The sequence below is a fragment of the Papilio machaon genome, chromosome 15 (genome assembly GCF_912999745.1).
Source record: "Papilio machaon chromosome 15, ilPapMach1.1, whole genome shotgun sequence".
Classification (NCBI taxonomy): Eukaryota; Metazoa; Arthropoda; class Insecta; order Lepidoptera; family Papilionidae; genus Papilio; species Papilio machaon.
In genome coordinates, this window is record NC_060000.1 from 4,535,902 (window position 1) to 4,563,135 (window position 27,234).

Below are 27,234 nucleotides of genomic sequence, written 5' to 3' on the forward strand. Positions count from 1 at the left end.
CAATTACAACTTTGAACTTTACAATAGTTTAAAACGAGCGAAGGATTTTACATTATATACTGCACGTAGCTAGTAGGTGTAATAAACAAATAATAATAAAACTAATAAATAAAAAACTATAATCGTTGCTTTCTTATCAAAATCCTTGTTTAAAACATATCGTAATCACTCTCATTATTTTTAACAAAATAGAGATTATTTTTATAGAAGGATTTTGGTCTCAGAAACCAACGATATCACATAAAAGCATGTTATAAATAAATATATTCATCTTAACATATAAGCAATTCTTAATTAAATAAACAACAATATAATCATTTCAATAAACTTGTAATGATTCAGAAGTTTATTCACTCCACTGACCTCGAACTGAGAACAATCGTAAAAAAATCTCTAATGTCACAAATTTTTACAATGGCAACGAAATACTTTGTGACCAGTTTTGTTGCCTTTTGTGTCAGTCTCGCTGCAGACACAAAGTATTTTTCTTTCTAAGTCGTCCCCCGATTTATTCAGTTGAACGGTGACAGTGAAAATGGCAATCATTTCTAAGGGTCCATAATTTTCTCGTTGCCTAAATTGTCTACGAACCAATTTTGCGTCAAAAAACCGACGCATTTACTTATTGTTTTCGCTTTTCCTTTGTTCAAACATCTGTTTACTTTAACAAAAGATTTGGATAATAATAGTAAACTTTGTGCAGTCTATTTCTTTGATTAAGATTTCATTTATTTCCATCTAAGGTTCATAAAATTTCTGATAAGTTCAACTGGATGGAAAGATATTTCTCAAATGCTATAGCTATATATTTGAACCCCAACTTTAACATCAATGGAGCACGATACAGCATCGTCTAACTTTTAGTTTTATTTTATAGCCTGTCAATATTAACGTAGCGTAACGTAAATATAATATCAAACACATCTAGACTACAATAAGTCAAAATTATAAAAAAAATCGTGCTAAATTATTTCGTATAGTCGAACCCTAAGTATTTATATGTTTCCAAACTCTTAAGTAATTGACCTGATTTTATTGCGCAATTCCCAACTGTTTACATTTTGGTGACCCAGTCAGCTACTGAGACATTAATTTAATAAACATCCTGTATATCTAATGAGCTATTGAGTATGATAGACATCATACATGTATCATTACGAAAGTCTTGTCTCAAACATACGGTCGACTAGAATATAGGTTACATCGTACAAGATTTTGTTACACAAGTTTGTATTTTATTATTGCTTTTATGTGTTTTTACTTTTACATCGTTACGCAGATTCGCTACTTCAAAGTGTAATGAACGTTAGAAATATTCTTGCGAAACCAAATGAATGACAATCGGTTGTAAAAATAATTATGAGATGTTATTAACAGTGTACGAGTAACGAGTCTAAAATGAAAATACATTTTAATAGAAATAAATGAGCTTGATCGTCACTTGTTTTATTATTACTTGAATTAATTTTAACAATTGAACTAAAGTTACAAATTAATTACAAGTTACAAAATGAAACACGATCAAATCAAATTACCCGCTATACATTTTGAACCAAAACTGACATGTTTTCCGCTTTTACATGCAATGTAACTAAATATAGCTTAATTAACTGCGTTATTTCACGTTCTCTCATCACTAATCGTGATTGCTATAATTTGTTAACATGTCAACCCTACGTTATCAGGTGGGCAATCGGAGCTTCTCATTCATCTGGCCTAACCCCGTGTTGTCGCAATGACCTATTGAAATTTACAGGGTTTTACATAATGACGGTAATATTTTAGAAGTAACTGTGGGTTTCCAACTCTAAAACACTTCTATGAAACATTTGACATCCCTTTCATTTTGTTTGAAAAAAAGAGAGATAAAAATAATATGTTTTTGTATTAAAGTTTTTGAAGGATACATTTTTGGGAACTTGTACTAGTATCTTTTAAATCATTACTACAATTTGCACTTTGTAGAGATATATTAAGCATTAAACAATTTAAAGGATTACAGAATAATGAATTTAAAAAAAAAACTGTTTTAAGAAGTTATATAAAAACCGTAAGTTGTGAAAAAATAATAAACGTAAGCTTTACCTTAATCGATTTCGTGGTAGCAAAAAATTGGTAGGCAGTCATGAACATAAAATTTGTCAATTTGTCAACGTTATCAAAAAAAATCAGATAAAAAATTCAAATCAATATCTACAGGTTAGTAAACAAAAAACAGAAACGAAGAAAACTATCCTATTACTGTACACACGTGGAAACTTCTAGGATATATCAAACTTAAAACTTTATGAAAAACATAACTGAATCAAATACCCTATGTGTGCATATGAGTTGTAGAAGAAAACAATGGAATCTCAATTCATATGCAGTTTTGTTATCTCAAATTTTATAAAGTGAATCAAAGAGACGAAAAAACTAAAATCACTCCAAAATTTTGGCTGTAGAAAATAACGGTTAAGAAAAACAGTTATGAAAAAATACCTTATGAAATTCGGTGCAGTTACAATTTTTAAATTAGACTTATGAGGTAACTTATTATAGTTTCTATTATTGCATATATTTAAAACTTTTTTTCCGTTTATGAAATACAGAGAACTGCTAATGCGCAATAGAGTAGCGTGTTTGCTAAATGGCACATTAGTTGTTGGCATAAAACTAGAGAAAGCTAATAACTGAGCGAGTAGAACGACTGGCGCAGAGAACTGTACTGTTACAAATAGATCGAGCGTAACAATGCTCATCTGTTGTTATCTCATTTGTGATGACCTGATTTTTATTGAACAGCGAGAAAATAAAAGTATACAATTTATTCCAATAAAATTAAACACTAGTAGTAGTTATTTTCACCGTTCATTTCGAGTTTCTTATTATTTTCTAAGTATTATTTCGCAGAAAATATGTCATCATATCAAACTTCGAATCAATTCTTTTTTTAATGCTTATCTACATTTTATTATAACATCTAAATATAACGTTTATTTAGTTATGATAAAGGCAGTGTAAACCGTTAATTTTCTTTCCCTTTCGTTAATTATTCGAAGGAAATGATAAATCAAGATATTAACAATGATACATGTATGTTCAGAAATTTCCATACAAGGCTTAGGGCAGATAGATGTATAGATTCGAGTAAGGAAGATAAAGCGGAGTGCACACGGTCTGCTATCAAGTTGCCACTGCAGTAATCTGGTCGATCTACGCAGCGGGGTTTGGTTCACCGTGCGTGAACAGTGTTCCGCTTTGCTGAACTGCATCGACTTTTCCCACTGCTTTGCGGGATCTATATTTATTTATTTATATTCGTAACGAGCCGTTGGACCCTTAACCGCTCCGCTGCGCCGCGACCAATTTAATTGGTGATTTTTTTTACTCGCAATTTGAATACGTATGCGTAGAGGATAGAGTGATGTGGAATATATTTAAAACATTAAGATAAATTATGCTTTAATAACGATAATGAAGAATTAGTGGGATTACTAAAGAGTTTAACATTTTATTTAATTTATTGATACATGTGGCTAGGTCTGAAATCAAGAGTTTTAAGTAAATTTAGGTATATACAAGAACAGCGTGAAGAAAAAATTATAAATAAAAGACAAAGTCTAAAATTAGATCCCTATTAGACATAATTTTATTTTAAAGACAGCAGAAGGATGAAATGTATCATACTTGGCAAGTATTAAGTCTGGCAATTACGAGCATAGATAATGATATAAAAGTAAAAAAGTAAGGCTAGGGCGTGGGTATGGGAGAGTTCACACGTGTTGATAACGGTATGGAGCCGACATCAGTCGTGCTCTGCGTACGCATCGTGTGAAACGTACCTTACTTCTATTTAAATTATAAGGAAAATCATTAAAATTTTAATCTTTTAAATAATATAATGTTTCAATAATGAATTAATATAATTTGCAGACCACAAAATTATTCCAAACACAGTTATTATCTCAATCGAGTTGAGTGAAAATATTCAAATATTCATTTATTTTGTTGACCGCTAATAATGCGATTAGTTTGTCATTGAAGTCGTGTATAAAATCAGTTTGAAAATTCGTTATTTATTATTATACGCATAAATTAAAAAATAATTTAAGCTATAAACAGATAGACAAATATTTCTAATTTACTATCAGCATATTTCATTTAAATCAAACATTTAAAGCCAAAATTTCATTCAAGTCACGTATTTATATAATTCTACAAAGTAGTCCAGACTTCAATAACTGCGGGAAGGAACTGATTCGATCAAGTATGGTCAGGTCTACTGGATCGCGAGGTCGATTTATAAATGGTAATCGGCCATGAGACGGCAACCTGCTTGCCCCTTTACGATGTCAAGGGGATCGTGATGAGGTGACTACGGAAATTTATGAGACAAGAGAGAAATTACTTGCATGCTGAATTACTCTTCGAAGCAGACAGCATGGCGCGGTAAATGTCACGCCGAATAAATGACAAGGTTCTTAATTTTATGGTTATCAGAATGGTGATATCAGAGACTAAAAAATGAATTTACGATGTGAAGGTTTGATTCCCATATGTCGGTGTGATATTCGACGATAATCATAGATAAATAGATAAATCACGATAGTCGTAAACATGTACCAATGATTAACTATGTCCTAAACTTACCTTTCCTAAGAAGAACCGCCTGTAGTACTTGGCGGTATCATCGGTGTCGATGTTGTACCGGCGCGAGTTATGACGCGGCGTGCCGGGTTGCGCGCGCGCCTCGCTTTCCTCGCCCTCGGGAGGAGTATCGTCCACCCCATCCACCCAGTACCCGCCGCTAGGCGGCATAACTATCGTCGGCGGAGTTCCTATAAAATAACAGTATATTGAGTCTGCGCTCTGAAATACACACACGCATAATAAAGTATATATCACAAATCGTATCTTGGTTAACATCAATCTAAAAGTATTTCTTATATAATTTAATTTATTTAAGGAGTAATGGCTGAAAAGACGGAAGATAAATCGATCTGAAAGACGAGAACCTGATGACGTCACTATATGTGTAGGATATGGACGGGGAAGGATAATTACTATTCGTGTCAAAAATAACAATTGAGTGTTGCTAAATTGAGATTTTTAATACGTGATCAGATCAGCGTTATAACAAAGATGCAGTGTGACGAAACATGAAGGTTTCTTTTGTTATTAAAACAGTTTTACATCTTAAGGAAGTCACGGCACTGATTACTTCGGCATATGAATTTAAACGGTTCGTGACCGACCCTACGTTGGTTTGCTTTAACAAGGTTTTACCCAGGAAAGCCCAATTCACGGCTTGCATATCCAAGTTACTCAGAAAATGTGAAAATTATAATAAATATAGTTACTATAGAAATAGGAAACTTATTACTAGTCGTAAAAACATTCTTTTTTTTACGTGAATCGGTTATATAAAATTTATAATAAATCACTGAAATAACAAACACAAACAAAGCAATGCGTAACTTCACTGCAATTACATCTGTGTTTTGTAATTTATTATTTAAAAAAAAAAATCCAATACCAAAAAACATGTTAGTTGAAAAAGCATTTTTTCATAATTTCGAAACGCTGAGTGTTATAAATTAGCCCCCCTTTATAGTTAAAATAGTCAAAACTAATGCAACCCACAGCGGGTTTAAGCTTGAACACCCATGATTAAAACTGTAGCTATTCGTGTAAAGTTTAACAAATAAATCTTCCTTAATCATGATTTAGTCTTCGGCTAGTCGTGAATAACTCCAGGAATGACCTCAACTCCGAGGTTTAAAAATATAACACAAATATTTAGCACTGCCTAAGCAAACTCTATAATAGAGAGTATTTTTTCTACTTTTTAATATTTTTGTCTGAATATTAATGTATTTCACACTTTAAAGAACATGGTAATAGTATTTAAAATATCATATGTAGGAAAAAAGCTCGAAAGTGCAGAAACCAATAAGTAGCAGCAACGGTATTGCGACATGCAAAATGGTATTCATAATTTTTCAAATGTAGCTTCAGGCTTCCGTTTTTAGGTCAATAAGATACTGCTTGTGGGAAAACCCTACATTCCATGAGTGTAGATGTCACCGACCAATCGTGAACTTCGAAGCTTTTTAATCATACAAGCTGTCAACAAGTTATTAAACAAATCGAATACAATTATTTAACTTAGTATTCTCGACCGTTTAAAACACTCGAAGGTCACTAAATTGAACCCATTACATTGGATACTACAATGGAAGACACAAAATATATTAGGTTGGTTTGACGTGTAATCTAAAAATATCTTCGTAAAAAGATGTTTACTGAAATTGTGATAAAATTAGGCTGCTTGCGTCAAGAACGATTCGATTAGTTGACTACGTAGCCCGGTTATAAACTGTTGGAATTTAAAATCGTTCGATGACATATTATATTTTCCTATATATGTATTATATATAGGATAGATGTACGTATAAGTAAGTTCAGCGTAGTGCAACCTATTTCGTTATTAATTCAAAACCATCCTCTCTGTCTAGGGACTATGATTTATTCGTGTCACTGAAACTTGTCTCGAATGAGATATTTCTTGATGCAGTCTTTATTACTTGATCCGGAATAGAAATATCAAATACTATTTAATAAAAATATTAATATCACTTTTATATTAATCTATACTACGAAAGTCTACAATATGAGGAATGGTGGAAGTAAATAGTGAATCTAAATTGAAAATTTTATACTAAGTTATATCTAGACTTATTAGAAAACTTATTCAAATATCTATTAAATGCTGATGAGCTGATCATTGCAATTTATCGAATTTATAGAATTTGTTTTAAAAGAGAAAAACAAACCGAAGTACTTTATCGATCTACTTGTAACGTTAACTGATCGCAAAACGGCAATGGGAATGAGGTTAAGTCCTTTGTCCATTTTAAGCGGCATTTAATTTGAAACGTGGCGCCATAGTCTAGACTGGCTTTGTGGACATATTTTTACAGGGCTTTTCATTGCTCTTGTGTCCTGCGTCATTGTTCCGCCTTCCTGCATCGTCTCTCATAAAGCCTGCGCTTGTATGCAAACCTTTCATATTAGCCGGACACTAGGTACTTTCATGAAGGCTTTACCATTAATCAAACATATTACATATTATAGTACGTAATTATGCTCTCAATATAATATTAATATGTGAGACATATTTCATATAGAAGTAGGGTTGGCTACAGGCAGGTGGTCCGTCGTAAAAATAAGGTAACATAAAAGGTTTATCAAAGCTAGTGTGCGTACCCCATGTGAATAGGATAAGGCCTGGTAAAAGTTTTGAGACATATTTTAATGAAAATTATTGCACATAACTAGAAGTAGCTTTAATTTTCATTAAGATTAAGAAATTAATGTGCGCCTTTGATCTTAACACAATTTGTTTCATACACAAAAATTAACTAGATTGGTGGTAACTTTTAAAAATGCGATGAGTATAAATAAAATAAGTATGGATAAAAATAACACACGGGGAAAGCGCATCTCTAGTATGCATAACGATCTCGGTAACTCATGATTCGGAGTCGCATGGGGAATGTGATTTCCCAAGATATAATCGTAGCCAGCGCTCGCCCGCCGTCTAATTTAATTAATGCTTTAATCAACTAACTAGCACTGAGGCGTGCGATGTTTTTACTTGGCTAAGTCGGAGATACTAAGTACGCTGCGAGTAGCGGACCGCAAGACAAAAGAACAAAAAAAAATGTACAGCAAAAACATGACAGTGTTTGTAACGTTTGCTTTTCAATCTTGTGGCTTAGTTAATGTCACGTAATTTTTTAATTAGTAAAAAATGAAGACGAAAATTGAGTACAGATACAATTGATAATTTTGTTTTTTTTTTCAGACAAAAAAACGTAACATGTTTTATTTTCAACCTTTGCCAGATAACAGTTTAAACAGACTTTTCGAACACAAGTCAACATAAAATCTTTTTACTCATTTCATTCAGTACAGATTTATTTCTTCAATATTGGAACCTAACTTGAAACGTAAGTACCTAGAAGTTAGATAATAGTAACTAAACAGGCACAATCATCATCAGCTCACTATATGTACTCACTAATGGGCTCAGAGCCTACCCTAAGTTAGGGGTGACTAGACCATAGTCAATCACCCTGACCCAGTACGGGATGGTTGACTTCACATCACATTGAATTCCTTCTCCGTAAGAACATCGGATAAATCGAAAATAGAAAAACGCATTGGTACATGGATTCGAACTCAGGACCTGCAAATTGCAAGTAACCCCTGAGCTACCGACGACAGGCATAATATCATCCAAGAAATAATTTATCGTTTCAAATTGCATTAATCTAAAAGAAAGAGATTGCACTTTCATACCTCTGAACATTTCCTTTGCTTTCTCTCCAACAAATGGTGCACAACAATGACGAAACTTATTGCAGACACAATACATTAGTACAGCCGACGATTATGGATTACATTGACGCTTTCTTCAGTATTTTTATTTCGTAATGTAGAAGAAAGTCATTTTCTAGATTCCGAATTTTATTTTAGTTCCTTTCCTATCTTTTCGTCAATCTTTTCACTATTATGCATCAAATCAAATTATGTTCACGTATTGTTCGTCAGAATTTCATACAAGTGCATGCACTGATGTACTAACCTGGCTTAGCTAGGGTCTCCTCCAGGAGTTTCCTGCTTGCCTGGCACGCGGCCTCGACCCTGCGCTGCGCGGCGACCGCGCCAGGCGAAGGTGGGGGCCCGTGCGGTGCGGGGACTCTGCCTTCGGCATAAGAATGCCTCTCCACATTGCCGCCCACCGACACCGAACGACGATTCTCTGGTCGCGACACCTGATGACAAAATTACATTTATATTTCATTTATGATTATACTTATGAAAATTTCTTCGATGTTTTATATTGGACTAACGAATTAAATAGTTTAACTTTTTGCTTGACAATTTTATTTCAAACACATCTTATCAAATTTTGAAGGCATATAATTTTAAATTCCAAAATATTGACATCATAAGATTATAATAAAAAGTTATTTATCTAATTTATAACTTAATATAGGTTCAATTAAGGTAATAAAATATAATATAAATCTTTCAACCGCATTATTTTAAACGGCAGGTGTAATAAAATCCTTTGAAAACACCTCGCCTTTGAAAGTCTATTGCCGCACGGTCATATTTACTGCTTAATTCGCTTAATGAAAATTCCTTAAAAGTCGTATTTTAAAAGACCCTTTACACTTTACGGGTTCGCTCGAGAATATTCAAGTGTACGGCCTTGACTGAGCTTCTACCAACTTTATGGCTCAGACTTAACTTGAAATACAAGAATAAATACATAAGAAGATTAAATTGTCTGTTTAGTTGAAGGCCTTACGTGTTCTGCTTCAAGAAATGCTTGTAAACAAATTCCGAACAAGTGTGGTACGTAGGTGGGTATGAAATAAAATACAGATTAAAACTATAAGTAATCTACGTAGTATCTTACGTCTGTTGTTTTCTCCTTCCTTTCCTATATTTAAGACTACTCAATTGCGAATAGCGACAATATTAGATCTATTATCTCGTCGATTTTGTTAAATAATTACAGTTACAGTAACAGAAGAGCAAAAAAAAATCGTTAGATTTCATATTTTATATCTACCATTGAGAAGAAAAACAAAACATACTGATTTACACAGGAAATATTAAGTACAATACGTTTTAATAATTAAATGAAGTGCTAATTCACAATTGAACCCGCCTCTTGAGAATTCATCATTGTTACTTAATCAAACTTAACATCATTAGCATAAAATGTCTATATTTAGTCATCTATTATTTAAACAACAAATATACTGTGCCGTGTATTTCGGCGAGTAATTCCGTGCCATAGTTCACCTGACATGGGAATTGTGAAGCTCGGCTCATCCGTGAAATTGACGAAATTGATACCAGAAAATCGACCGCTCCATAAATCTACGGCGCGGTCGTAAACACCATCAAAAGTTTAAAATTGGAAGCCGACGGAAGCATTAGCCGGGCCGTTGACAGCGACTCGAAACAAGTAGCGTGGAAAACGATCGAGTTTTCACTTTGATCAAATTAATGTGACCTCACTGACTTCATTTTTATTTCACACACACACACCCACAACCGTACCCATGATCAGTGCACATGTGCACAACATATAAATGTTATAAAATATATTCCGAAAATAAACACTCCTTGGATTTATATAGGAATCAATCAGGAATTCATAATTTTGAAATCAACCGTTGAAATTTTAAAATAACTGACATGAAAACATTATATTCAAGCAAATATTTATGACGAATTAACAAAGCGTTTTCAACGAAAATTTTACAAGGAGAGATATTTGCATAGATTTAATGGAGCCAGTCAAAACTTTGTCAAATGTAACTATTTATCAAGATATTATCACGATATTTTTATCGCAAAACGATGTTAAATCTACCGAAGCAATAACATCATTATAAAATAGAACGTGTAGAATAAAGCTTATTAATAATTATTTCTAAATTAAGAATTCTTTTGATGATACGCGGAAGTTTTAAGTATTTCCTAGTATTTTATGAAGAGCTCAAGTTTTTTTTCTTCTATGTTAAATAACGAATTCTTTAAAAACTTCCGTTACCGATAAACATCAACCTTATATAGTTGTCCATAATTTCACAAGATTATTACTAAATTAAAGTATGAAAACATCCACCTTAATTTGTTTTAAATCAAATTGTACAAGAGACATTGCTCTTGTTCATGTGACTTCGACGTTAAATCTTGTAGTTATATCCTGTGCTGTGTTAAAAATAAAAGAAGGCAAGGTTAATTTCAATTAAATAGCAGTTCTATACAAGAATGCAATTAGAAAACGTGAATCATATCGAAACGGTGATGAAAAGAATAAATTAAAAACGGCAATTAAAGCGATTAATTATTGTATAAAGACCGTAATTAAATGGATTTTACATTGCTTGTGCAGATTTTCGCAGCTTAGGCTGCAATTGTTTACAATTGTTAATAAACTCCTCGTACTATAAATTATCGGACTTTCGGACATGAATTACGAACTACAATCTTACTAATATCATAAATGCGAAAGTTTAGATGAATGGATGGACGTTAGAAGGTATCTCCGGAATGGCTAAATTTGTCATATATGTAGAACATAGTCTGGGCGAACACATAGGCTATATATTAAGTTTTTTTTATTCTGTGAGGACGTAGTCGCGGGCGACAGCAGGTAAATAGTAAAATTAAATCTTTTTCTGGTAACTTAAAATACAAAAATAAAATTGAATTGGGAATCTGTTTATTTATACTCTAATGTGAAGTAAAATTAATTTAAACAAAACACTAATTACTAGTGATTTTAAAAATAAATCTAGTTTTATCGCCACCTCTTTTTATAACAACGATAACGGTGTCTGTATAATGTTTCGAAGTAACACATGCTTATAAAAGTAGTTAAAAATAATCGTCCATCTAATTCCAAGTGTTGCGCCGACTATTTCTATTCGATGTCTATATTAGGTAGCTATTTTTGAATAACGAATGTATCTACTACTGATACATTTTACTACATATTAGAATAAAAAAATAATAAGAATCAACTTACATAATTTAGAAATCATATTGATATTAAGTATTAGTAATTATAACATTAAATAACCATAAATCGATTTTGATTGCGATTGTACTTGTTTATAAGTGGTACATCTATAAGGAGCTTGACCGATAAAATAAAGATCAAAAGTGAAAAATCGATGCATATAAAATATCAAGCGATGTTCAAATTAAACGTGGAAGCAATATTTGTTGCAGGAAGCGAAACGACGCCGTCGACCGATGATTGGTTTGTGATGGAGAGTAAATTGCTTCGATGCGGCCCGCGACGCCCGCACCGCCGCGTAGACGTCCTGACTCAAAATTTTATTGAAAACATTGGACCCCGTAATATTTGCAGTTGCGTTTAGAATGCACCTAACAATATCTATATCTGAAGCTAACTGAAGAGTACATGCAAAAGTTAACAGTGAAAACTTGTTATTGTTTGAAAGTGCTCTGTCGGTTAACTATCTTTTTTCTAATTGATGAGTAAAAAGAATCAATTGATAACATTAGGTCCGTTAAAAAAAAAACAAATTATTTCTTTACATCTAATTAAATAAAAATACATAACAATACATTATTCCATAAGATACCTATATATAAGCCGAATTCGTAAATGGTTAATGTTATCATAATAATAATAATATTCACAAATGAAAAAGTTGTATAAACTAATCAACATTGATAAAGTTTACGCATTATACATAAGTGTAGGTACTAGGAATACAGGAAGAGCTCACACTAGATGGAGCGACGACCCGTCTCATTATGCAAAAAGGCAACGGATGCAGATGTCTTAGAATCGTACTTTGTTGCAATCTGATGGTACCTTGAACTACGATAAAGTGAAAGGATGTTCATATAATCATAAAACTTTTCGAAATGTACCTTTAGTGATTTTTCTTAAAGTTTATATTTGAAAATCTTTCAATGCATGTTTGCTAATTTGTACACAACACACCTAATTTGGCTGTTCTACATCTAATTTATTTTTATCAATCAATAACCCAAAGTCATTTAATATAAAAAACTGTTAGCATGCAAGACACATTCGCAGTCCGGCGCACGTGTCCGCAGTAAATAAAGTTAAGCCCACATTATCCAATTACAAACAGCCGATAAGAGATAAGCTTTATTTTATTCGCTTTCCTAACATCGCACTTTTGTAAACCCGATACAGGTTTAAGTAAGCCTGTGTAACACACAGAAGCATTTACGGCTTAGTAATTAAAATGTTCAGATTAACTGAATTTAAAACACGTAAAGCTACAATATATGAGGCAAATGTAGTAATCAAATATTAGGCCCTTCGTACACAAGGAAACACAAATCGTCGAAACTAATATTGTAGAGTTATTAGACACTAAATCACCTGGTTTCGAAGGTTTAAGTTTCTTGTGTACGAAGGGCCTCACTTTTATTGTGAGAAGTATAAAATAGCATCTGACATCTGTCAGGGCTCATCATGAGACCGTAACGAACCCTTCGAATATAGAACCTCTTTTAAAGTAGGTCGATGACGTAACAATGAAATTAAATTTCGAAAATGGAACTCGAGCGTGTCCCATAGATAAAGTGTATTACACAAACAATCGTTACCACAAACCTCTAGAAGTTCCTCAAAAGAGGTATCTTCAAAAGAGGTTCGTGTTGATTAGGTGAAGGGAGTGGGTGTGCACATTCTGCTATTGTTCGGGCATCAGATATAACGATATTGCTACGCCATTTACCCGCTACAAAGATAAAGGTGTACGGGGTGTCTAATGTCACAAATACAACATTATTTAAATATTCCACATTTAAAAGTTTTACCACAGGATTAGCGCTGTTATTCAATCTCATCATACAAAGTGGAAGAACAACAAAATTAAATTTTGACATTTTGTTGTTAGTTTTTTTTTTAATTTGCAATATAAAATTAAAATTTTGTTTCAACATAAGCGTAAATTTTCATCTCGAATATAACTAGACACTGCAATGCGCCACGTCTTTATAACGAAGACTGTTTTCTATGCATGCTCAACTATAAGCCAAGGCCGGAAAAGTGTTAATTGTTTTTCAACATTGAGAAAATATAACAAAACGTATTTGTACAGCATTTTGATGCAAAAAAACAAGGTGAATAGAGCCTATTGAAATAATTTTAGGAAAAATTAAACTGAAGAAGGCAACGTTAAAAAAAACGGATAAGGGAGAAGAGTGTTCTTCCTAGAGCCGCGGCTTGTAATTACGTTTATCGAAGCGTTAAATGAGCGTAGCAATCTTTAATCAGTCTTAGCTCCTTTTTTTAAATTACGAAGCGGTCTTGTTTGTGAAGCCTTCCTTCCTTTATTTCTTTAAAAACTCTAACTCATCCGGCATTGGCGTAATAACATGCCTTATTGGAATTTTCAGTTTGCACAGACCAGGCGTAAACAATCTCGCGTGGTATGTTTGTTGTGTGCAATATTTCACTTGCGGCATTGACCTAATTATTTTCGGGAAGGAATGTTAATACAAAATCGTATATTTGCAAATTTCACATTTTACAAATACAGCTATAACATTACTTACTAATAAAACAGTAATATATAATCGGGCTTTTGCAGTCGATTTCCTACGTTTTCTAAGTCACTAATTATAAAGCTCACTTGCTTCTTAAATAAAAGAATACATATATATAATATAAATTATGTTATAACGAAACTATAATATTAAAAAAAACACCGACGGTTTCTTTGGCTGCCGCTTAATGTCCAAGTTATTACAGTTTATTCAAACAATCGAGCATACCTATATATTTCACGGTACCCGTTATTATAAACAAACTGCATTGTTTATAAAGCGGGCTAATAATACCTCAACACTAGCAAATTATCCATTGTTTTCGTCACTGACACGAAAGATATATATACTCTACTCCCCTCTCTTTGAAGACGGTAAATCATTACCGTGGAGTGAAACATTATTTTATGGTAACTTTGATATAAATCAAGTTGTGTATTTATTGATAGTGTTATGTTTATTTTTATGTAATTTATATTAAAAAAGCTGCAAAACTATATTTATTCAGAAGATTTATTATTCGGATTCTCTTACAATGGGTATAAATTACTAAAATCAGACTAAACTTAATAACATGTTATTTATTTTAATACAATCCTTTTATAAATTTGTCTAAGAACGTAATCGCATTTCTTCCCCACCTCTTGTAACGTTTCATAAATACTTTGCATTTTTTTTTTTAATTGAGTAGCTATACGAGACAGTTGATAAATCGTACCGGCCTTTGAATCACTTTATCTATTTTTTGCGCCATGATCTAAATTACCAACACTAAAAGTATTGCTACATTTTAACTTATCAGTAAAGATTCTAATCAAGAAACAACGTAACAGTACGTTTAGTTCGCACGGTTTGACATCAGAAAACAACAAAGGCGTGACGCAAATGTGTGATTCTTTTAGACAAGTCTTGTTAATGAGTCGTTTCGTGACATTCTGAAGGTTCGTGATCGATTCTGTTGTTACCTTAAGCCGTGAATTTCCACTGTTGTAAGTTTAAAACATTGTTGTTTCTGTTTTTAAAGAGAATGTGAGAAATGACGACAATTTTCCATTTAAGTGCTTTAGCAGTGGAAACCTACGGTTGTAGTTATCAAGGTCTTCAAGAATATGCCCGCTGATACGCACGACACGTTTGTTAATCGATTGACATTCACGAGAGCATTGAATTGCGGTCTATATTTGATCGCGGCATAAAGATGTCTGATGTGTTCATTGTATTCAATGGTAGGTACTAAGCATTGTCCACATTTAAAGAAATGCAATTTGTTTTTCCTGTATTTGATATAAAATATAAGTGGACGTTAAATACATCTTACAAGGAATGATCTATTTGTTTTACGTTAATTTCTGAAATACACATACGGACAATTTTATAAAGCGTTAAAGGCACAACGACGCAACGGTTTTTAGCTTTCAATAGACGGGATATCGTACACAAGCAAACACGCGTCATGTAATGAACCTCAGATATGTAAAGTGAATCTGGCCTTCATTCATCGTATACACAATTGTCAGGAGTGCTCGCTCACAAAGGAACTCGCGGGATCCGAGATTGCATCGTTCTGAACAAAAATGAACCGGGTGCTAATATCGCATGCTCAACGTTAGCACTGAATACTATTATGAGAGTATGAATATAAGTAGGATGTTGTTTTGAAAATACAGACGTAAATGAGAAATTCAATGTACACCTTAATGAGTTAATTCAAGTTTTACTTTTTAATATTCCGAGGAATGAAAATTTTGGCATCTAATAACTAAAAATGTTTTTTAAATCATTTATTTATCGACAGAATTTATCGACCTTTTATAAAGGATCATGATCGCGTGTGCATAAAACCTAGGAATATTATATACTAGCTTTTACCCGCGACTCCGTCCGCGCGGAATAAAAAATAGAAAACGGGGTAAAAATTATCCTATGTCCTATTCCTGGTTCTAAGCTACCTGCCCACCAATTTTCAGTCAAATCGATTCAGCCGTTCTTGAGTTATAAATGGTGTAACTAACACAACTTTCTTTTATTTATATAGATTTATATACTACAGTTTCAGGTATTTATCTTGATATAGAAAACCTTGTTATTTCTGACGGGATAGTATGCAATTGTATGACGGAACTTCCATTGTGACAAAAGTGTCATTTTGTAGACGGACACGCGGTCCTTTTGGGTTATGTTTGTGTGTCAGGTAACGGTGTCGGTCGTGTCGTGTACAACCTGTTACCGAGTCAAGCTCGAGAAATGTTTTTTTGTGTAAACACTTTCCGCACAACGCACGCGTATGTAAATTATACGTACGCCGATAATAACATTGACTTTCCAATATGACTAAGCCTCAAATGTATAGGAGTAAAAATTTGTTTTGAATCAGTAAACTTAAATTAAATTTTTATGAATAACAATTACTAAACACTATAAATATGAACAGCTTGTTTAAGCACTGCCCTGTTTTTAGTAGAGCAAGTAGTTAATACGTAAAAATACGTCAGTTAATTCTGTCCCTAAGAACTATTAAGAGAAACATGCGAAGAAGACATCAACACATCATCACAATTACGAAACAAAAACAAAAGGCTAGCGGATGCTACGTGAGCTATTGTTATCACCTCATTGAATAGCGCGGTTTGTCGCGCTTGATTTGACGTGCGCTTGGGATGTGGCTATTGTTGGTATGGGTTTCCACTATCGAAACGTTTGTATAATAAATAATTATCATACTCCATTATCGATGATCAAAACAGAGATGTTTACTGTTTACTGTTTATACGGCTGACGATAAATAAAAAATTAAAAAAATTGCAGTTGGTACCTTGTAATAAGAACTTAATATCATTTTTACAAGGCATACGAATGCAAACATCAGCAAGATCACATGACAAGAAAAATAAACCGTTGCGGTATCGATTAAAATTCATAACCGAGATTCCTTTTGTTCAATAGAGACGATGCACCCACCACTATACTTAGCAGCCCACGTTCTCAGGCGCCATATGACTTATGATTATCTCAAAAGTTTCATATCACAGAGCATAGCAATCTCTTAATGTCTAGGTAGACATTGGATAAACATACCTTTAGCTTTAGACAAAGGCAATATAACAACTTGGAACCTACGAATTATAAGGTAGATTTCTGCACCTTAAGGTAAGTTTTATACCACAGTAAAATGAATTTTCAGTTAATTAAAATATCCAGCTAATTGCACTTGTAATTATGAAGATTAATAGCATTTAATTAGTACATCTTTAGAATTGAGAAGTAATCCGCAGTAATTGAAAGTTGTAATTAAGAAATTAAAATCTCTCACTGTTCCTCTGGATATTAATGCGAAATACTATCTAAATGAATTAAATCTAATCGTAAAAATCAACTGTTTGTTACATTTAATTCTAGCTGTTGCCCGCGACTCTGTCTGCACGGAATTAAAAAAAAATTTAAATAGTAGCCTATGTGTTCTTCCAAACTATATCCTATAATTATGACAAATTTTAGGGATATCCATGCAGCCGTTCTGAAGATACCTTCAAACAAAGATCCATCCATCCATTCAAACATTCGCATTCATAATATTAGTAGGATGTGTTTTTTTAAAAAAGATAATTAAAAGGACGAGTATACCAGACGGATCAAATAGGACAAGAGTGTAATGGAACGATGGAACACAGGTAAACCGCAAAACAAACAACGCAGCATGTCGGATGAAATCCAATCAACTAATAAAATTCGCGGTTTATCCGAAACAAAACGAAAAATAAAATACAATCCATCTGTCGCGTATGAACCTAAACCCAATATATCTACGTTACAACAAAACGTATCGTATTACAGCAACACAGTAATGTTTATCAAGATGAAAACAAAACTATAATAATTTACTTAAATTAGAAATTGGAAAACACACATTTACTTGCCGCGAAAGTCATTTTATTATCTCCTATCGTAGAATGTTACACCCTGCAGTGAATCTTTTCCTTATTTGATAAGTATAATTTTCCCATATATTTTGCCATTGTATGACTATTCGAGTAGCTTGAGATTTATTTGTACAGCCATCAGTAGTACAAATCTTTTGAAATGCTTAATGTAGAGGATGAAGTGTAGATTCAATACCGATGTTTGAAATATTTTTGTTAGCGTAGAAGTGAAAAGCTTTGGCAAATTTCAAGTTAAAGTTTCTATGAAAAGAATGAATGTAATGCAAAAATGTGTTATTTAAATTACACTTCTTCGTACAATCAGAATGATTGACGTATGTTATAATCAAGCATAGAAATCAGATTCAGTAACCGTGACTAGAGGGGGCTCGCGTGAGAAAGCCTCAACGCTTTTCACAGCTATTGTACCTACGAATGACCTGAACCCGGTCACTTAATTTACATACCACACTTATGCAAATAAGACATTAAAACATCGTTAAGGAATTTTTTCCCAAGACAAGACTATATACATATATCTCATTTTTAATGTTACACTTCATAGCAGAGACTTCAGATCGCATGGGAATATAATAAGAAAGAAATAATGGCACAAGACAAATTTTAGATTTCAATGTTGAATGGCTAATACAATATTAGGTAAAAGTTTACATAGATCTAGGAGCCCCGCCAGTTGCACTAGAGGATGGCCACTGAGGGAGTTTTAGTTGGTAAAACTCCAGATAATCTTGCTTCCCCCCAGAAAGTATTATGTGAATGACTATAACTTTAGATAGGTATTGTAGGTCACAAATATGTTAAAAATGTCCGAAACATTGTAGATGAAGATTTTGCTTGACCGCATTCAATAACATCTTCATTCCAATATATACAAAAATACAATACACTTAAAAATAGTCCTTATAACAAGATGCGTAATAACGAGTATCGCACGAATATACAACTTTCAAATGCATCGCCTGAAGCGAGGCGGGCGCGCAAGAATTGGATTCGTATTGCGAGATTTAGGTCGAATAGATTTAACTTCCACTAACAAAAGATTCAATCAAGCGCTTGATTCATTATTAGCTTGATCTAGTGAAATTACTTTGCTGTGCAAATGGCAGCTTGGTAAAGCGCGGTAAGCGCTTTTTTAATTCATCTCATATTTACTACTTCTCGCTTTTATTAATTTGACACTGAGCGTTTTTGAACTCTCGATTTTTTTAAGTGCATAGTCAATTTCGTCTGAACAAAGTTGAGTACACCTAGTCGCGCTAGGTTTTTTTATTTAATAATGATAGTAAATAGCCAGTTAATAAATCCGACGTAACCTTTCATAAGTACCAATTAACACTTTCGATCGTAAATCACAAGCGAATGTTGCCGGAATTCATAGCTAAACGAATTGTTATGTTTTAATATATTAAATTAGTTCTTGGATAACAAAAATACATTTCCGAATGGACTATAAAAACGCAGGAAAAATTAAAGTGGAAACTTTTTTTACACATACAAAAATCAAATGATATAAACGTATCAATAATGTACAAAATATGTCAACATAAGTAAATCATATTCATAAAGGAAAATGTTATTCGAATGTCTAACACGTTTGACAAGAGACAGGAGTAAAGTTTGTCCTAAGGGCTTCTCTAGTGAATAGTTGACGAAGCCTCTTGAATTAACAAAGCCTCATAAACTGAGACACGGAAACCCGCAGGCTAATGTCAGGTATTGACAACCGTTTGAAGATGTTCCGCTACTATACGTTACACTTACAATGTTCTGGAGTACTTTGTACTTGTCCTGTCTGAAAGTTAACGCTAACAAAATAACTGATGGAATATTTGTCATTCGATTCTAGTTAATATGTTATATAATAACGTAATATATATAACATATTATAATAACATAATATACCACACGATGTCTCAAAAAGCTGTAACTACAAGGGAGAACAGTTAATGGAATTTCAATATTACATTTAAAACCAAAAGTCCTGACCACTTTCATAGCAATACAAACAAATCTTTACAAGCCTTTCAACGTTAGAAAGAGATTACAACAAAAGTCTATACTGGTGAAGTAGAAAATGAAAAAAAATATAACCGTAAAGGCTAAGTCTAGGTTAACGACTAGCTTTCTCAGGTAGACGGAAGTTGTTAGTGAGTTCGTTCACCCCGGCGGCCCGCCCGCCCAAACAATGTAGCCAGTGAACATGGCCCACGTTACTTCTACTATTGTTCTTACAGTTTATATGAATGCAAGACAATTTATAAGTAAGACCATGTAAAGAAGAACCAAATTTTTTGGACGGCTAGGACGAGGAAGACAATAGGTAAGAAACAAGTACAAGTATGGGTGCAGAAGAAAGGTGGACAAGGAGCGTGCCAAGTAGAAATTCATTGCGACAATGCTCAAGACCTAATTTACAGTAGATAACCTTTCATAAGACTTTAAACTACGAGTACTGTTGTTTATTATGACTGAATTTTGGTCCCTTCGATATCGCAGTATTGTTAGATGTTTCCTTAAATCATCAATCATTAATATTGTTTGATTATTGACAATTAAAAATACAAGAAAAACCACTCTTAAATGTCAAGAATATTGCTAACTTGCGTAAGGCGAAAAAAAATTATGACTTAGAATCCTTAGATCAACTGCGAGGCGAAGTGCGCTTCGAAACGGTAAAAGCACGAATTATGTCGCATTCTAACTGGGCTACGAGAGTTCTTCAGAAAGTCGAGCGACTGCCACTAATTGACGACGCTATCGACCACTGGGAGTTACGAGCAAACTTTGGAACTCATTTTAAACTAGACACGCGATAGGCGCTACGGCTAAGTTTAATATTATACAAGTTTTTGAATACTCGATGCAGACGCTACTGAATAAGCAATGAATGTTTCTACATAAAAAAGCATATAAAGTTTTTAGTTGCTACATAAACTTAATGTTATTTATATAATGCTCCAAACTTAAATGTAAATATGACGATAAGAAGGATTTTACATAATGTTTCGTTATCAATTTTCACTACTTTTAAATACATTAAAAATACCATTTTTTGTAGGGTGGGTTTTAGAATTTTTCTTTTATTTTTGTAATTAGTTTGACTTATACATATTTTTGACATATTTCTGATTAATTTAATTCAGTAGTTCAAATTTAATAAGGATAATTTAGTCATAAATAATAGTACGAGGAATAAAAATATTAATAACATTCCGTCCGCACTAAAAGGTCCAGGTAAACCGAGATACTCAGAGTAATACAACACTAAAACAATAGACGAGCGAAACAGAGGAATTACAATAAAACATTTTTGTAAGCGAATATTACTCGTATACGTTTCACGGGATTGCTGGGAAATTTTCACTATGAAAAAAAAAAAAACAGTATTCCATTTCATACAATATGCGTTATATCACGACTCTCCAACGACTGAAAACGTGAAGCGGACGTGTTGTAACACTGAAATGAAAAATGCCATTGCGTAATATTCAACTTACATGGAATGCTCCACTTGCATGGTATATGAGTTTACTTTTGATGAATAGACCGCTGCTCTTTAGAGATGATGTCCAGAATGAACCAGTGTGAACAACTAACCTAGAAAATTTTGGTAGTACAGTTCTCTTTTCCACTAGTTCAAGATTAAGATCGTATTTAGCGTGAACTATATATAGTTAGTATACAGAGCTATATACGTTTAAAGGTATATAACATCTTTTACATACATGTTATCTCAGGTTAAATAACTCTAAATTTATATCAACTAATATTAAACCAATATTTATTATACAAAGTTTTCTAAGTGGAATTTCTTAAATGTAGTGCAATTTAAAACGCATATTTCCCCAGAGCTGAAACGAATCAAAAGGCAGTCGCTATCCCATTGCATAAAAACTATTTCTCAATCCGTCTTCAGACTTAGAAGTGAACCGACATACAAGCGTAGCAGTTGAATATAGAAACGAGATAGTATAGCTGCATGAATACAGTGAGTTTCAGCTTTCAAATGAAAAATGCAGTACGAGCTACTGAATGAGAGGCCGCGTCGTATAGCAAAAAAATACTCCCAGCCGACAAAACAGCGGTTACGTTGCCAAACAGGGACGAAACGCCTCTTCATAATGCCTGCATTGTTGCAGTTTTATTATTCGGTTAATGTTTTCATGGCTGTGTTTTTGGCATGATATGAAACGGAAAATATTTAACGCTGTCGTACTAATGGTAGAATTAGATTAAGGCACTATACAGTGTACACTCACTGTATATATATCGTAGTGTATCTGTAAGAACACTAGTATCTCTTGATTCGTCCGTACAATTGTTAATAAAAAAGACATTAATGTCTTATTTTTGGATTCATATTTTCTATCATTAAAAATTACAAATATAAACTCTATTAAAGTATTAATACTTTTGGATTGGAATAATGAAATGCGATGGTGAAAATGATAACGTCTCTTTGAATTTCAATGAAAGGAACGCCTTTAGATTCCATGACTGTTTTATGCTAATATCATTACGAATTTTAAAAAGTTATTCTCGCTGGTCCCCCTTACCGGACTGAGTCTCTTGTCCAAAAATACCTGAAACAAATGTAATGGTATCATTAAAACTTTGTTATTTCATATTAGAATACCAGTTTCATTAATTCAGTACTTAATTTCTAGAATAAGTATTCCTATTCAAAGTAAAAGAACATTACATAGTAAATAGCATTAGTGGAAATAAAATAAATCCGAAATAAAATTACAGTTCAACATTTCACAAAAGCGCTTCGTACATTTTTTAAGCAAATTGAAGAGTCAAAAATTAATAAAAAATATTTAATGCAACATATTAAAAAAATATAAGTAGAAATATGATAGTAATAGCGCTGTAAAGTCACTGAGCTGGCTTGAGCCCAGCCTAGGCGGATTACTAGAGAACTACTGACAAACGGCAAGCGTTAACAATCTATAATACATACATACATACTCGTACATATATGTATATAAAGATGTCGCCAGTCAAGAGCTCAAGGATTGAGATATGTCTGTCTTCGTGTACATTTTTAGAGTGATTTTATGTATGTATCCGTTCTTTATTGTTGCAAAATTTATGCGGAGACATGAATAAATCGAAGAAATAAAGGTGCAAGAGGCGCTTATCGCTAGAAGCACAAAAATATTGATGCTATAAAATATAAGAACTGAATATATTGACTGGTATGCTTACAAGATATGGGATATGGAATCTTATATTTTATAAGAAATACGACGTTGCCTCACTTGGATATATAAACAGAAATATAAAATGTTACTAGCTAATAGAAGATTTTTCTATGATTGAAAGATTTTTTTTTAAAACGGTGCAACATTTTAGTTGTAGTAATCGAAAATATATAATTAAAAATATTTTCTTTATAATTATGAGGATGACGTCATCAAATCGGTGTTAAATATTAAAAGTAAAATCAATATACATTTTGTTGCAATTCAGGCTAAGATTGATATAAGTTTTTTGTTTTAAATATTTCAAAACCATTCCGCATCTAAGTATCTGCCATTCATAACATAAATAAGTTTTCAATGGAATATATAAATAACGTATTTCTATACTCGATGGTACTTCATATCTTTTCACACTTAGAATATCTCAAGCAGTCATTTCTAAGGAATAAACTTTTATGCAATTTTAAAACGACATAAATAGACGAGTTTAAATCTAAGGTATATTTGGAACGCGTTCAAAAACTGGTCAATTTTGTGGAAATAGATTCTGAATATACGCTCGGGATAAGTTTGTGAAGATATTACTGTATATGCATAAATTTTTATGGTATTTCTGTATGTATAAAATCGTGATTCATGTTAATTACATTAGTTCATTAAATACGTTTACATGAAAGACTAATTCTACTTGACAACAGTAGTTGAATTAACTATGAAATAACCTTCATTACGCCAATAAATTACGTCAAAATAAATTAATATGTCTATCAATTAGTTTAATCCTCAAGAGAAATAAAAAATAATGTCGTCGTTGCCTTAGAAACATGTTTCCACTTACTAATTCATATATATATATATATATTAAAACTGTGTATATATTTCTATAAGATATGATTCTATCGATGAGTAACCTAACATTAAAATCAAATCGAACAATCATTGTTTATACTAAATAAAAACATCACGCGTTCAAACAAAACATCAACAATCTGTTACTATGACATAATTTATGAACGTTTCTTAGTATTGAGATAGGAAATATATCAATACATTCTGTGTAGGGTTGCCACCTCCTTCGATTGGACCCGAATTATTTGGTGCATGGTGCATATTCGGGATAAGGGGTTTGATATCAACGTCTTCGTGTCTCTTGTGAAACAAGTCGATGGTTGCCTTTTTTTTCGTCGTATGTTTCTTGAAATTTGACAGCCCTTAATTAATTGACAGCCCTAATTGCGTATCACGAACTTTATCGTCGCAAGTATTTGCGGAGAGATAATGACCACGCCTGCGTTTGTTTGTATTTCTGATCGCTAGCTTTCCGCTCCGGTTTTCGTTTGACGTAACTAACATTTTTCTTCAAATATCTTTATAGAAGTACTGCATGAGAATATTCTTAGCTAATTATATAAATACAAACATCGAAATAAGGATATAATTAAGAATTTTGTAGCCAAACTTACAATATTTTAAAAGTGCGAAGGGATTATAAATAAACAAAAAAACTTTCTATTGACAATATTTGAACTAAGTGGAGATTTCAAACTTGAAATGTGTAGAATAGAGAATCAAATTGGCAATTTAATCAGGAACATTTGCAGACTCGGATCGAACAAGAGATGAGTTTCGTCTACTCGAGTTGAGCTCCACACATGAAGCTTGCAAGCGTAGTCAAGTTCTCGTCAAATGAAAGTATCTCTGTAATCGACAAGAATGTACTTAATTGAAAATTACTAACCAAAATTCAAATTCAGATAATATACAAAAAAATCTAATTGTGTTTCGTTCAGTAGATTGCTTGCTGCAACTTTGATAACATGTACAGTGTTTGTCTATAAAATCTAGCTTTTGTTAGAGACTTCGCCTCCGCGGAATTAAAAAAAAATTAATAACCGATGTGGTCTTCCACACTATGTTCTATATCTATGACAAATTTTATCGAGATCTGTTGAGCCATCTTGGCGAAATCTTCTAACAAACACCCATCCGTTCATCTATCCAACCATCTTAACAATGGCATATATATTATTGGTAAGATAAGACAGAATACAAGGAAACCATAAACATAACATTTTCTTTAAAAGTATGACAGTATTCTCGCACTAAATAAAGCATAAGAACCAAACCATGTGGAAGTAAGCCTTTATTTTTTACTCGAACAAAACCAGATTGGTAATGGCAGACAGAACGGCGCGCTCTTTCCTTACGAGGCTAATTAATATGCGGCTGTCGTGTTGTCGCGGGCTACATTAATGGAGTCTCGTTTGCCAAATCGGACGAGTACTGCATTGAATTGAATTAACCGATGTATTAATTTGCTTGCTAACCTAACCTATTGGCAATGGATCATTATTCTTTTGTTGACAGTCAATACTGATCCTTGATATTTTTTTACGTCTAAACGAGTAGGGCAATAACCTGAAAGTTATCGGTTTCTTTGTCCCAATCACGAAATAAGTGTAGGCCTCTATATTCAATCCTATTAAATTTTTATTTGATTACAGCAACAATCTTCTGTATTAAATAAGTCACTTCTTTCACGAAACTTGAGTACGAAAATGAGAACAGTGTTTAATAGTAAAAAAATTGAAATTTTTCATTGTGACATAACATCTTTAATGCTTGCTAATATCTTGAAAGTTGAACATAACGAAAATTATATTTGCAAGACTCTATTTTTGCCGAGCGGTGTGCTTCTGACGACTTAAAAATGAAACTCTTTCCCCGTTCCGCTATAAGCCGACTTAACGCCGCTTCACAAGTTTACAGCTGACAAATCCGCACTATCTGTCTGTATCTTTCATTCATAACTATAATATGTTTAGAATACTTTTATGTTAGTTATTTAAAAAATGGACTGCGTGAAATGGAATATGTGTTATAGGCGTGAGTCGTGTTATTATTCTAAAATTCTTACGAATTACTAACCGTCCGTTTCTGAGACCAAAATTGCCGTTTAAAACAAGGATGACAATATGTTTTGTACAGAGATTTTGGTCTCGGAAACCAAGTTCGGAGTTATTTTCAGAAATTGTCGTGTATAATTATTACAATGAGTTGCCAGAAATCAAAAGAATGTTAACCACGTTACACATTAACAACTTTCACAAGTCAATATTAAGTCGAAGTAACTCCGGATTTCAAAACTTTCAGAGTGCGTGAACTATGAGTGTTTCGTGAGTCAAGTACTTAAAAGTGACGTTCAAATATAAATGGGTAAAATTATTTTTTTATTACACGGATCTTAATGTGTTTGTGAAGATATAACTTTATAAAATTAAATAATTAGTTGAAAATTTGCAGAAGATAAAAAATGAATAAATAGGTAGAGTAAAAAATCTCGTGGTAGATATTGTTAGAGCTCTAGGTTTTTTATAAATTTTATTTTATTTACCAAGTTATTACAAAGTTTGTAATTATTTTCTTACACTGAAGCGAACTGGAGTTAGGTTGAAGAGTTTGACAGCCCTGGCGTAAACGTTCAGTAGTACAGAGGCGAGAGCTCGTAAGAGTGTTCATTAGGGTCGCAGCGATTGCAATCCCAACGAAAGTGAACATTTATAACTGTAGAAATACGGAATCAACTATAATTTTATTTTTCCTCTTTTTTGAAAATAACAGCCAGGTTTAACAAAACTTAAATAACTTACTTAATACACATCATTTGTAGTCCCACAAAGGAAGTACAACACGGTTTTAACATAAACTTGAATTTCAACTTAAATATGGATTCTAATTGATATATAAATTCACAAAATTTCATTTTATATTATTGTATATTTGAATACATATTAAATTTAACAAGTTGTACTACTGGATGCAGAAGAATAAATACAACATTTTAAAATAATATGTCATAGAAATACTATGTCATAGTTTAATTATAAAAAAATATATTAAGGATTAAAAAAATCTACATATCAATTGTACTAACGTTCGTA

The 27,234-nt window shown here is 32.7% G+C and overlaps 1 protein-coding gene across 7 annotated transcripts in view; it reads right to left on the bottom strand.

Moving 5' to 3' along the window:
- Positions 1-27,234, bottom strand: part of LOC106712169 (rap1 GTPase-activating protein 1) — a 209,200-nt gene that overhangs the window by 8,745 nt on the left and 173,221 nt on the right. For 6 of the 7 annotated variants that reach the window (XM_045681271.1, XM_045681272.1, XM_045681268.1 and 3 more), the window contains 2 exons: positions 8,636-8,825; positions 4,633-4,820 (listed from right to left, as the gene is read on the bottom strand). In XM_045681271.1, coding sequence (XP_045537227.1) covers positions 4,633-4,820; positions 8,636-8,825 — 378 coding nt within the window. Of the gene's footprint in view, positions 1-4,632; positions 4,821-8,635; positions 8,826-22,639; positions 22,667-27,234 lie in introns of all 7 variants that reach the window. The other variant, XM_045681274.1, reaches the window with a different exon arrangement.